At 50.5% G+C, this 12,005-nt stretch overlaps 1 protein-coding gene across 1 annotated transcript in view; it reads left to right on the forward strand.

Moving 5' to 3' along the window:
* The window catches only part of LOC106814295 (teneurin-m-like), a 109,147-nt gene extending 97,172 nt beyond the window's left edge, over positions 1 to 11,975 (forward strand). Inside the window, exon 33 of the mRNA XM_014818598.1 lies at positions 11,465 to 11,975. Within this exon, the coding sequence (XP_014674084.1) occupies positions 11,465 to 11,884 (420 nt within the window). The 3' untranslated portion in view covers positions 11,885 to 11,975. The remainder of the gene's footprint in view (positions 1 to 11,464) is intronic.
* The last annotated feature ends 30 nt before the right edge of the window (positions 11,976 to 12,005 follow it).

A 12,005-nucleotide genomic window follows, 5' to 3' on the forward strand; every position in this document is an offset into this window, starting at 1 on the left:
GCATGCTTTCCTCACTCCTACTCGCTGCTCTCTCTCGTTCATTAACAAAGCATGGTTCTCACTCCTACCTCTGCTGCTCTCTCTCTTCATTAACTACATGGCTTTTCCTCACTCCTACCCTGCCTTTCAACGCCTTCATTACACTACATCGGTTTCCTCACTGCCTACCCTGCTCTCATCCCCTCTCATCAACTACATGGTCTTCCTCCTGCCTAACCTAGCTCTCGATCCTTTATTAAACTACATGACGTTTCCCTTCACTGCCTACCTTGCTCTGCTCTATCTCTCTCATTAACTAACATGGGTTCCTCAACTCCTACACCGGCCTGCTTCTCATCTCTTCTTCAGTCTAGACTACCATGGGTTTTCCTCACTCCCTCACCACTGCTCTCATCCTCCTTCTTAACTACATGGTTACCCCACTCCCCTACCTGCTCTCATCCGCTACCTTCATTAATACATGCGCCGTCTTCGCCTCACTACCTCAACCTTGCTTCGATCCTTCCGATTCAACAACATGAGTTTCCTTCACTCCTAACCTGCTCTCATCTCTCTACCATTAACTACATGGTTTCCTCACTCCTACCTGCTCTCATCTTCTTCATTAACTACCATTGGTCGTCCTGTCCACTCTTACCGGCGGCTCAGCCTCGTTCTCACTTTCAAACTAAACTATGGTTTCCTCACTCCCTACCTGGCTTTCCTCATCCCTCATTCACCTATTAAACTACATGGTCCTTGCTTCCCTTCACCTCCCCCCCTACCTGCTGGCTCATCCCTCTTCCATCTAATACCATGGTTTACCCTCACTCGCCTGAACTCTGCTCTCATCCCTCCTTCAATTCAACTAGGTGCCAAGGAAAGGTTTTGCCTTTCCAGCTAAATCTCAGTCTCAATTTTTGGCGGGCTAAAAACGGTTTTTTAAGCTCTGGCGCATGCGGCCCACCACTAAACCAAATAAGATCCTCGGCACCTCCCTTTCCATTCCTACTATACCCTGGCCGATAACCCATCTGGCCCACTCTCCCATCCCATTTCCTCCACATCAGTCGGTCCGTTTCCACTTCGGGTTTCTACACTCTTCCATACAGCTAACCAATAACCCTCTAAACGGTCTTTCTCACCACAATCTTTAGGGGTGGGGCAGTGGGGCGTCTGGCGGACTACACCCCACCACCTGACATCTATTTCTGGCAGTGCCACTTTCACCGCCATAACTTACCTGCCGGACCCTACTTGCTCCTCCTCTGACTACATTGCCCTTAACTCAAATTCGCGACCCTTTGACCCCAGTGCGAATGCGTCTATCCTTTCCATTCCGCTCTCCCATAATCTAGCTCAACCCTTATTGGCCTGCCCTCGTCCAGCGTACTCCGCCTGGCTTCTTTCAGGCTCAATTATGAAGCAGCCAAACCTAAATGGTTTCCAGCAATCCACCTTCGCGCACCACCACTACAACACACAATTCTCCGTCAAGTGCCATTTCTCCGCCCCTCTCCAATGATCTACCTTGCCCCGGACCATTCCCCCAAAACAATTTTCTGCCATAAAATAGGTTACCCCATGAAGCCCGGTATTTCCTTCCTTCCGAGATTCTCTACCCTCCTAACTCCCTACCCCAACCTTTTGGCCCTCCTCAAGTCCTTCCCCTGTCTCTTCTATCTTAAAAACCTACCATGCAAATGGCTCCCACTGCACCACCCACTCCCTCCAGCCTACCCTTGCGTCTCCTCGAGTCCTCCCACTTCCCCGCTTAAATTACATCATTTCTTCCCCTTAAGCATTGTGCCGTATCGCCTAAACACGACACTCAAAATTCCCGCTTATATGGCTCATGCCCAACCCCCTAACCTTCATAATCCTTTTCCCCATCGCTCTTACTGGGGCATGTCTGAACCCCCCTCCTATAAGCCGGGCTCCCTCGGTGCCTCGAATAGATAACGCGACTAGGTACTGTCTGATTTCCCGGGCCCAACTCAAGCTGGCCTGTCGAAGCGTACTCACTAGTGGATTAAGCCCGCCTCCTATCCCAAAATCTTGCTGTAAGAACCAAAAATGTCTCACTTAGCAACCAAATGGTTTACCGTACACGCCCTAACACCTGCTCTCCAATCCCCTCGTCACCGCACTAACCTACAAATCGCTTTCCCTCCTCCTGCCCCTACCCTGCACTCCTCGCATTTCTCCTCCCTTCCCCCATTCTAGAACTACCAAATGGCACTTTACCCATCACTCCACTACCCACTACACACAATCTCCATATACGTTCCGCATCCCATCCTCCCCCAAATTACTCTACCAATGCGTCGCTCCTCCTCCCCGCTCTATCTAACGGACCCGTTCACATGCTTCGCAGACTGCCACTCGTCCCTTACCCTTAGCCCTTAAGATCGTCAATCCGGGCATCATCTCTCTCCCAACTCTACCCACCTCAGCCCTCTACCCAGCCTCCTATTCACATCACTCCAGTAAAGCTGATCCATTAGGACACGTCTTTACACCCTCATTCGATATCCACCTATCTAAACCTGCTATTCACACGACAAATTTGATATCATTCGAATCCTACCTATTAAATGTGCTTCAGGCCTTCACGTGTATCTGTCCATCTCTATCCATCCTGTTACTTCTATCATTTCACGGGAATTACCTAATCCTGGTTTTCATTACCACCTCTTCCGTACCGGGCGCCTCTGTCTTGCTACCTTCTGCATCGACAGCTGATCCTGAAGCCACCTTCAGTCACAGAGTAACACTGCGGGTTTAGTGCCCCGACGTCATCCGAGAGCCGACGTAGAACCATTAACAATAATCGGTCCATCTGATAGCGACATAAGCTGCTCCTGATTTCATCCAGTACGATAAACCTTCACTCGTCCGACATCCATAGCCATCCCCGGGGTTGCAATTACTACCTGCGTTTTGCTCACTGCACATATCCCTTTAACACCACCATTTCCCTTTTAATCTTACACTGGTCCTTCCATTATTACTTATTATCTCATATGTAAACTCTAATATAATGATTTTATTTATGTATTCCATTTAGTCTATAGTAGTCCAGCTCTCATGATCAATAGTTGATTCTCACATAATTCAACCGTTCATAATCAGCTCACGTATGCCTGTAGCGCAATTAACTAATACTCGGATCATCGTTTCTCTTGCCATTAGTCTGCAACTGCGCCTTTCCATCCTTCCCTAAAATCCTCTTTCCACATATCTACTTTCTTACTGACATCCAAAGACTGCTAACACGAGGTGGCACGCCTCGCGGGCCCGTTCCTCGCGCTCGTGACCGGCCAGTCTCCGTTTTACAAGCCAGCTATAAGAATGCACTCCACTAATCTAATACTAGGCATCTGCCTTAGCGATATATATTAGATAGGCGGATCACGATTGGCGATCATATAGCCGAGAGACGAAAACGCACCTCACCACACACACGCTTGACCGCACGGCACCGCACGCACGCACGGCACGATACACACACAGCACACACTCTCGCAACGGCACGCACTGCACGAACGCAACGAACACAGACATACGCATACATAACCATACAATACATACATACATATACATACATACATACCTACAATACATACACTACATAGCTAACTATGACATTACATAGCATACATACATACCATACATACATACATACATCTACATTACATAACATACATACATTACACACACAACACGACTCACACGCACCACGCACCACACACACGCCTACGCACATGACACACACACGGCCGTGAGCACACACACACACACACACATCTGTGACACCGACAGACACGACTCACACGCACCGCACGCACAACAACCAACACAGGCTGCGTGACCGCCTCCACCACCTCTCCCCCACACCAGTCACCTGTGAGTTGGTCGTTATTGTAGCATGCTGCGTCCTCGCTGCTGTACCGTCGCGTCCCTTATCTGTCAAGATCAAGCTAATAACGTGAACAATGAGTAGTCTTGCATCCCGTCTTGCTGACTCGGTATCCAAATCGCTCCTGCGTTCATCTGCAAGCCGTCAGCCCGACAATCGTCAGCGTCCCGTTTTCAGTCATCATCACCACCCTGACGTCCTGCTTCGTTCCGCTCGATTCGCGTATCAGCCTTAACAAGGCGTAGACGAGAACTGCTGGTCTCGCACTGCGAGTTTCTGTACGTCGACTAGTCGACTCCCTCCGGTGTGCGACTCGGCGCGACACGACTGAGAGATGTGTCCCGCTCCTCGCTCCTCGACCTTGTAGCCGTGATCGTACCCTACTCAAGCGATCTTTCCATGCATCACTACTGACCTACTGCTGTCCCGTCGACCTGAGCATCCGCCCTGAGTCCCCACCTACGCTGCCTCTCTTCGCTCTACTCGCGTGGCGCTGGACTTAAAATGGTTTCTCGTACGCGGCAACTGTGACTGATTGCCGTTCGTTGTCCAATCCCGTATCTCCTTCCTATAGTCGCCAAAGACAAGAGGTCCGATCGGTTTCTCCTCCTGTTCCACATCTCAACTCGAGCTGCGAGTCTGCTCTCTGCTTCGCTAGACCTCGTTGCTTAAATTAACGTCTAAGACCCTCTTGGTGATCTTTCCGCTCTGCTCCCTGACCGTGCCTCTCCTACACGACCCTACGGACTCCTTCAACCGCAACGTTCGACACGGACCTAAACGGCCAACAGCAGTCGTCGTTTATTCTCCTCTCGACACCTCCAAGGCACGCTGCTCTCAAATTTGCCCCTCTCCCAATTTAAAAGGAGACCAACAGCAATTCTCTTGATTTTCACTCAAACTTCCTTAGCACCTCTGCTTCCGAGCACTTTCTCCTGTCTCCGCCGAGTTAATTACTAATCCGGTCTTCTCTAGGCCCCTCGCTGCGTTGATCGCTAACCACGCCCTTGTCCGTGCTCCGTAGTTCCTTTATGTTACATCGGGTGTTCCGCATCAACCATCTAACAACCTTCGTCTGCTCCTCAAATCGCCCCTTCGTTCGGATCCGGCTCGCGAACTGCGTATTACGAACCGCTTTCAGTGCCGCACGCGCACTCGAGGCTGCCCGTGTCTCTCTTCGTCTGCAAAGAACCCGCGTCATGCCGACGACATGAGACGAGCAAGGTTCTAGCTCGCGTTCAGCTCGCAATAGAGTGTGCATTATTCCCACCATCCTTGCGTCGAATTAGCGTGCTATGTTCTCTTATTTACTGACTCTAGCAAGCTCTCATTGCCGTCCTTCGAATCTAAGTGCCCCCTGTTCCTTTGCTGGTCGTAAAGTTGCTCACCACGAAAGAAGTTTTAAGCCGCTAAGCCTGCTTGCTGCCAGCCGCTGCACTTGGAAAACAAAATAATACACTGCTGCTCGGTAATTTGTAGTCGTCCTAATTCGCGCTCTACGCCGTCTTCTTCTGTTCTTCTGACTTACACCGGGTCCCGTGCTTTTCTAGATTCTGAGCCTAAAGCGCATAGGAGTCATTGGGGAGTATCCTCCAACTCCGTACTTGTCTTGTCCCCGCATCTATCATCGGATGGTACGAGATATTATATGTAAGATTTGTGCGAAAATGTAGGCTTTTCCCTCCAATCGTGTGGCGTAGCGTTAAGTACCTTATGACCCTCGCATTCCTAGCGCTTGCTGTTGTTCCGAGTGATACACCCTGTAACTGATTGTTACTTGCCGTTGTGTTTCGCCGCTTGTAATGTATTGACCCCTACCCACCTTATAAAAGCCACGCCCAACCTCTCACTATAGGCCTCTCCTGGCATTGCTAACATTGCGAGTGGACCACTCGTTAGAGCCTATAAAGAATGGCAGAGGGCACGGCGCGAAGCTGCAGCGACGCCGTCGGACCGCTCGCTCATTCAAATTCCCACCTGGTCCGGGTTATCATTGTCAACTTAAACTTAACACCGAAGCTGATGCGGGGCTCTTCTGCCTCCACTCGCTAACCGAATACACATCGAATACTCCAGGGTCAATACCACATACCCCTGATCACGAAAAATATACTAACGACTTTTCAAATGTCGCGGATTTACACCTCAGATCACCATCCATAACCCTGCCCGATTCAATCCCACCAGGCACGCGAAGTTACACTCAATTGGTATGTATCCAACCAATCCTGTGAAAGGCCCTACAACAGGAGACGGCAAACCACCAAAGCATCGGCGCCAAAAAACAAGGGAAAGCAGACGCGGCAAAACGCGGAACTACTGCCCTCTCCACATTCTCCCACCTTAACCAAATCTACATGTACTTCGTTGGTTTCGCCTTTCCACCTTCTGACTATACACTAGCGTCGTCTTCACTCTTCCATTACCAACTAACGGTCCTAACTGATCTGTCTCCTCCATACCCACGCGTCCCCGCCACAAACCCTTCCATGTCTAGTGCCTCCATTCTTCGTCCCTGCCTTTTGCAGTCTAATATACGTAACTGTCATCTTGTGCAATGGATCTACCCTAGTCCTCTCTCACATCCTCCCGCCTTCTCACTCCTATACATTTTACATGCTACACACATATGTCAGAGTCCCTTCTAGCCCATACCCATAACGATCCTCCTCTACGCGAAAACAAAAAAAACTCCCGTACTGCTCTATCCCCTCTTCAAACTTGATTACCTACCAAATGCGTCTTCCCCGTGCCAAACCTCCAAGCCGCCGCTCCTCCTTCCACCTATCCGCCTTACCGTCCCATCGTTACTAAGATGGCTCTAACAAAGGTTTCCTCACTCCTATGCTCCTCCCTTCGCTACCTGCCATTAGATAACCTAATGGTCGCCTCCTCAACTGACGTCTTACGACCTGTTGAACTCTTCTCTCTTGGTGAAACGTTTATGGAAAAGCTTAACAAGTGGTTGTTTCTCCGTACCACGCCTACGTGTCCATGTCCTCCGGCTCCATTCCAAATTACCTCAAAGTACGCTGCCCGGTTGTTCCACCTCAGATTTTCCTCACCTCTCCATCTCATCACCTTGCCGTTCGCTTACGTAACACTAACAATGCTGTTTGAACCGGATTCTAAGTGACCGTGACATGTCCACCACCTAAGCATTACCCATCTAAGACATAACTCTGTACTCGTGAAATCGCTGACTTTACACGGACTTAGCACTACACAACCCGAGTGATTGCGTTCCCTAATACTTATTAGTCACATTGGGTCCTCCGCCCCCTTATAAGATGACCGCCGTCACGACTCCCTACCAGATTCCACGAAGCCGATGCCCATAAATCGAGATAAGATACGCACCTCACTCTAGTTTCGTCGAGGCAGAGTCCTACATCAATGTGTTAGTTTCGAGCCACACCCACACGGGCGGATATTGGCGGCTAGATTCTGTCTGTCTAACCTCCCCGTTCATGTCAGCATCGGTAGAGCCCTCAAACCAGGTATTCCGCCCTCTTCTGTGCACAACCGTCCTAACTCTCCAATAACCGCTTGCACCTTCACTCATTGCCTCCTGTCTGCTCGAATTTAAGATAAACCTTCATACCATTCATTGGCTTTCCACTCCATGGCCTAACCCCACTGAACCCTCTACCGTATGCCTCCTTCAATCCCTGCCATTCAGTCTTATCAACACTGACATCAATCTGAGCCGCCACATGTTGTTGTCGGCCGTGGTAACCTTCACTAATCCTTTTGCTATACAACATTCCTCTTCTATCCCTACCGTTCTGTCGATTAAAACCTAATCCTATTTGTATCTATCCCCTCACAATTCCTCATACCCTAATCACCCTGCCCCTACTATGCTAACCCCTCTTCAAGTATACCGCTCCCTGCGTTTCCTCACGATAACCACCTCATTTCTAGATTAATTAATCCCATATTCTCTACTTTACCGCTTCTATTTCCTATAATATTAATTTTCCTACATTGGTTCCCCATCTTACTATTACCATCTCTCCTTGCCACCCTTATTTCTTTACCTTCCTATCTTTCGAATGTGTATTAAATCTTTTACATACGAATCGGTTCCCATCCCCAGCCTCCCCTTAGACCATTCCCAGTCGCCTCTACCTGAAAATCCACCGTCCCGTAAGGAACGTTCATCTATTAGTATGAACTTGAGCCTGGGATGAGTTTCCCCTCCCTCCTCCAAATGTGATAGACGGGCCGGTTCCCCTGCTCTAAATCCTCTTTCCATTAAACTACAATGGTTTCCTCACCTCTCCTAACCCGCTGCCTCTTCATCCTCTTCCTTGAATACCAAACATCCACTCCCCAGCATTGAGACGTATTCCTCCATCCCACTACTACCGTCACCCGAACTTCTCACTCTCTCCCTCTGTCCTACCAATCCACCGCCACTCTCCACATGGCTGTTTCACACCAACCTTTCTCCTTCCCGCTATCAAGCGCTCAGCCCGCACTGCTCTCAGCTCTCTTTTACGTCAACGATCTAACACACCAATATTCTGTCCCGTCACCTTTCAACTTCCTACCCTGACTCACCTCTGATGCACGGACTTCAGCAGGGCCCGTCTGCGCTCGCTGCCCGCTTAATCCCCCGCTACTTAATCATCACCTACACCGTAATACCTGATTCTGATATCGCCTCAGCATGTCCTCCGCTGACTGCCCTATCATCAGCCTCCGTTGTCCTTTCAGTACCTAACTATCGGATGTTTCGCCACAACTCCCTAAACGTTCTAGTCCGCCTCGATCTGCCTGCTGCGTATGCTTACCGGGTAAGAACATACGCAATTTTTGCCGCTCACCCATACCCATGACACCTGCCCGATCCTCGCCCCGTCTCTAATGTCATTCCTAGCCTAACTCTTCGTTTCCATCACCGAAAAGCGACGTCGCGATACGCTCCTCCTCATCCTTTGGCATAAGACTAACGTGTGTTAGCCGCTGACTACGTCCTATGCAACAGCCTTATGCCAGCAGCTCGGTACGCTGGTGCACGGCCGCGCGTTGCATCCGTACCTGACGCAGGTTGCCCTCGCTCGGTCGTAAAGCTGCATGCTCTTACTAGCTCGCCGCAGGTAGCCTACCTTGACCCGGGCTGTCAGAAACGGAGAGAAAGTCACGTATTAGGTTAAACTAAACATAGACATTCGACGTAAATATAGGCATCGACTGGCCCGTTATCACATAGCGACGATTCCCAACAACACTAGTAGATCGTCCCTCTACGTTCCAGTCTGCGGAATATAAGGCTGCAAAAAATACACAATAAAGAAAATAATCAAAGGAAATATAAATAACGAAATAAATAAATAACTAAATAAATTGATTAATTAATCAAATAGGTGGTTCTCGCGGGTCCGGCTGTAATATAATTCTGTAAAAGAAACGTAGAAAAATAATTTGTACAAAAGTACAATGTGCGGTAAGAATGCAGTGTGAACTCGAAGTCTAGAGGGTTCAGTGGGCGCGTGCAGATTATGATTTATTTATTCGAGCACAAGTAAGTAGGTTGGGCGTGTGCAGGAAGGGGGACTGGGCCGTCTCTACGGTATGCAGATCTACCGCCACTATCCCCGTGTGGGTGTGGCCCGAACTACAACGTTAATTGCCTCGACGAACTGATGCGTTCTTCCACGGCTGCCGTGGATCTGAGAGCGATCTGCGTCTCTATAGGGGGCGCAGACCCACTACCACTAATAGGAGCATCACTCGTTGTGTAGTGTAAAGTCGTGTAAAGTCAGCGATACACGAGTAAGAGTTCTGTGTATCTTTGTCTTCGCTCACATCGGCTTCACGTTGTTCAGGTTTGGAGGTAGAACACTGTGGACGGAGGCGAGGTTCCGCTACGCGTACGACACCAGCTTCCACGTCACCGACATCACCGTCGAACTCGAAGGCCGACAGCTGCAGCCACTCACGATGACGTACAAGTAGGTGGCGCTGCCGTGCACCCGTACCACTGTTATAGTATTTACAGCGCGCCTTACAGTCAGAAATTAAAGTAGAAGGCGGTGGGATATCCTCGAACAGGATAGCGAACGGAATCACTAGAATATTCGTGGCGCGTATAAGAGAGACGTTTATTGAGTATAAGAGCAATAAAGGGGGGAAGTTATTCGCGTTTCCGTCTGCTTCCCCATGTTTTTGCCGCCGATGCTTTGTGGTTTGCCGTCTCCTGCGGCCTTTCACTGTTTTACTGCCGTCTTTGCTTGATACTTTCATCATTGACGTGTTTTCCGTTATTTTTGACTTTTTATTCGTCAGTTCTGTCTTGAATTCCACCTCATTATGTCACGTGTTGCGCTTCTCCCTTGGCATTTCTTCGCGTTCCTCGCCTTGCTTTGCGTCTTTAATTTCAACAAAGCAAAACAAAAGCAACGTCATCAACGCGTTTCTCCACACACTACTCGATATATACCACCTACCACATACTCCACATACCACATACCATCTCCTCTCCATATACCACATACTCCACATACGTAACGCTCACTAAAACCACCCGATCTCGAACAAAACCCATAGCAACGCTATTCGAACGCATTTATGTTCCCCCCGCTAAACTCTCTCGTCTGCAACTTTGCAGCAAGGAAACGGGCACCCTCGAGTCAGTAATAAAAACATAGCAACGCTATTCGAACGCATTTATTTTCCCCGCGCTAAACTCTCTCTCGTCTGCGCTTCTTCGCAGCAAGGAGACGGGCAGCCTCGAGTCGGTCGGCAACTTCCGTATGGCGCGCATGGGCGCCGACGAGTTGGTCGTCACCGACGACCAGGTCGTCATCACGCGCGTGCTAGACGACAACGCGCGCGACAAGATGCTCAAGTACAAGTTCAAGAACCTGCTCATGCACGCGTCCGAGTACAAGTACGACGCGCTGGGCCGCGTGCGCGAGGTGAAGTCCGTCGTCGGCTCGAGCAGCGAGGTCACGATCACCAAGTACGTCTACGACGCAGACTCGCAGCTCAGCGAGGTGTGGCACAACGACGGACTCGTCTGGCGCTACAAGTACGACACGAACGGCAATCTCGTCGGCGTGCAGCGACACGAGCGCCAGCTGGGGCTCGCCTACAACACGCGCGACGAGGTGCAGATCGCTGGAGAGGTCGTCTACAAGGTCGATGCCGACGGCTTCGTCGTGCAGCGCGGTCCCGAGCGCTTCCAGTACAACTCGCGCGGAGAGCTCGTCTACGCGACGCGCGTCGGCGACTACGACGTCTGGTATTACTACGACGCTGACGGTCGGCTGACGGCGCGACGCGACGACTTCGGCCACACGCTGCAATACTTCTATGCTGATCTGACGATGCCGCGTCGGCCGACGCACATCTACAATAACACCAACTCACAGGTACGTGGTGGTGGGGGAGGAGGTGGTGGAGGCGGTCACGCAGCTGTGTGTGTTTACGTTTACGTTTACGTTTACGTTTATGTTTATGTTTATGTTTATGTTTATGTTTATGCCTATATTTACGTCGAATGTCTATGTTTACGTTTGCCTAATACGTCACTTTCTCTCGTTCCGACAGCCCGTCAAGGTCACGCTACCTGGCGGCGAGCTGTACAGCATCAGCTACGACCGCGAGGGCAACCTGCGTCAGGTCACCATGCCAACGCGCGCCGTGCACAGCTACCAGCTGCTCTACTCGCTCGGCTACGTGCGCAAGCTCTACACGGCACCGCAGTCCGACGTCGCTTTCATACAGGACTACGACAGCGACGGTCGGCTGCTTCGCACCGTCTACCCGAGCAACCAGCGCCGCTACGTGCATCGCTACGACGACCACGGCTGGCTGGCCGAGATCGCATTCGACAGCACGGTGATTAAGTACGACTACGACGAGCGCACGGGCCTGCTGAAGTCCGTGCATCAGATGAGTCAGGAGTTCGACGCGATGACCGACTACCAGCACGTCGGGCTGCTGACGACCGAGATGGTGTACAGGTGAGAGCGGTGGTGGGTAAAGCGAGGAACGTCGGTGACGCTTGTCTCATGCTGGGTGGTGTGTACGACTGGCCCGTTATCACATAGCGACGATTCCCAACAACACTAGTAGATCGTCCTTCTAC

The sequence above is a fragment of the Priapulus caudatus genome, unplaced genomic scaffold (genome assembly GCF_000485595.1).
Source record: "Priapulus caudatus unplaced genomic scaffold, Priapulus_caudatus-5.0.1 Scaffold26, whole genome shotgun sequence".
Taxonomy (NCBI): Eukaryota; Metazoa; Priapulida; class Priapulimorpha; order Priapulimorphida; family Priapulidae; genus Priapulus; species Priapulus caudatus.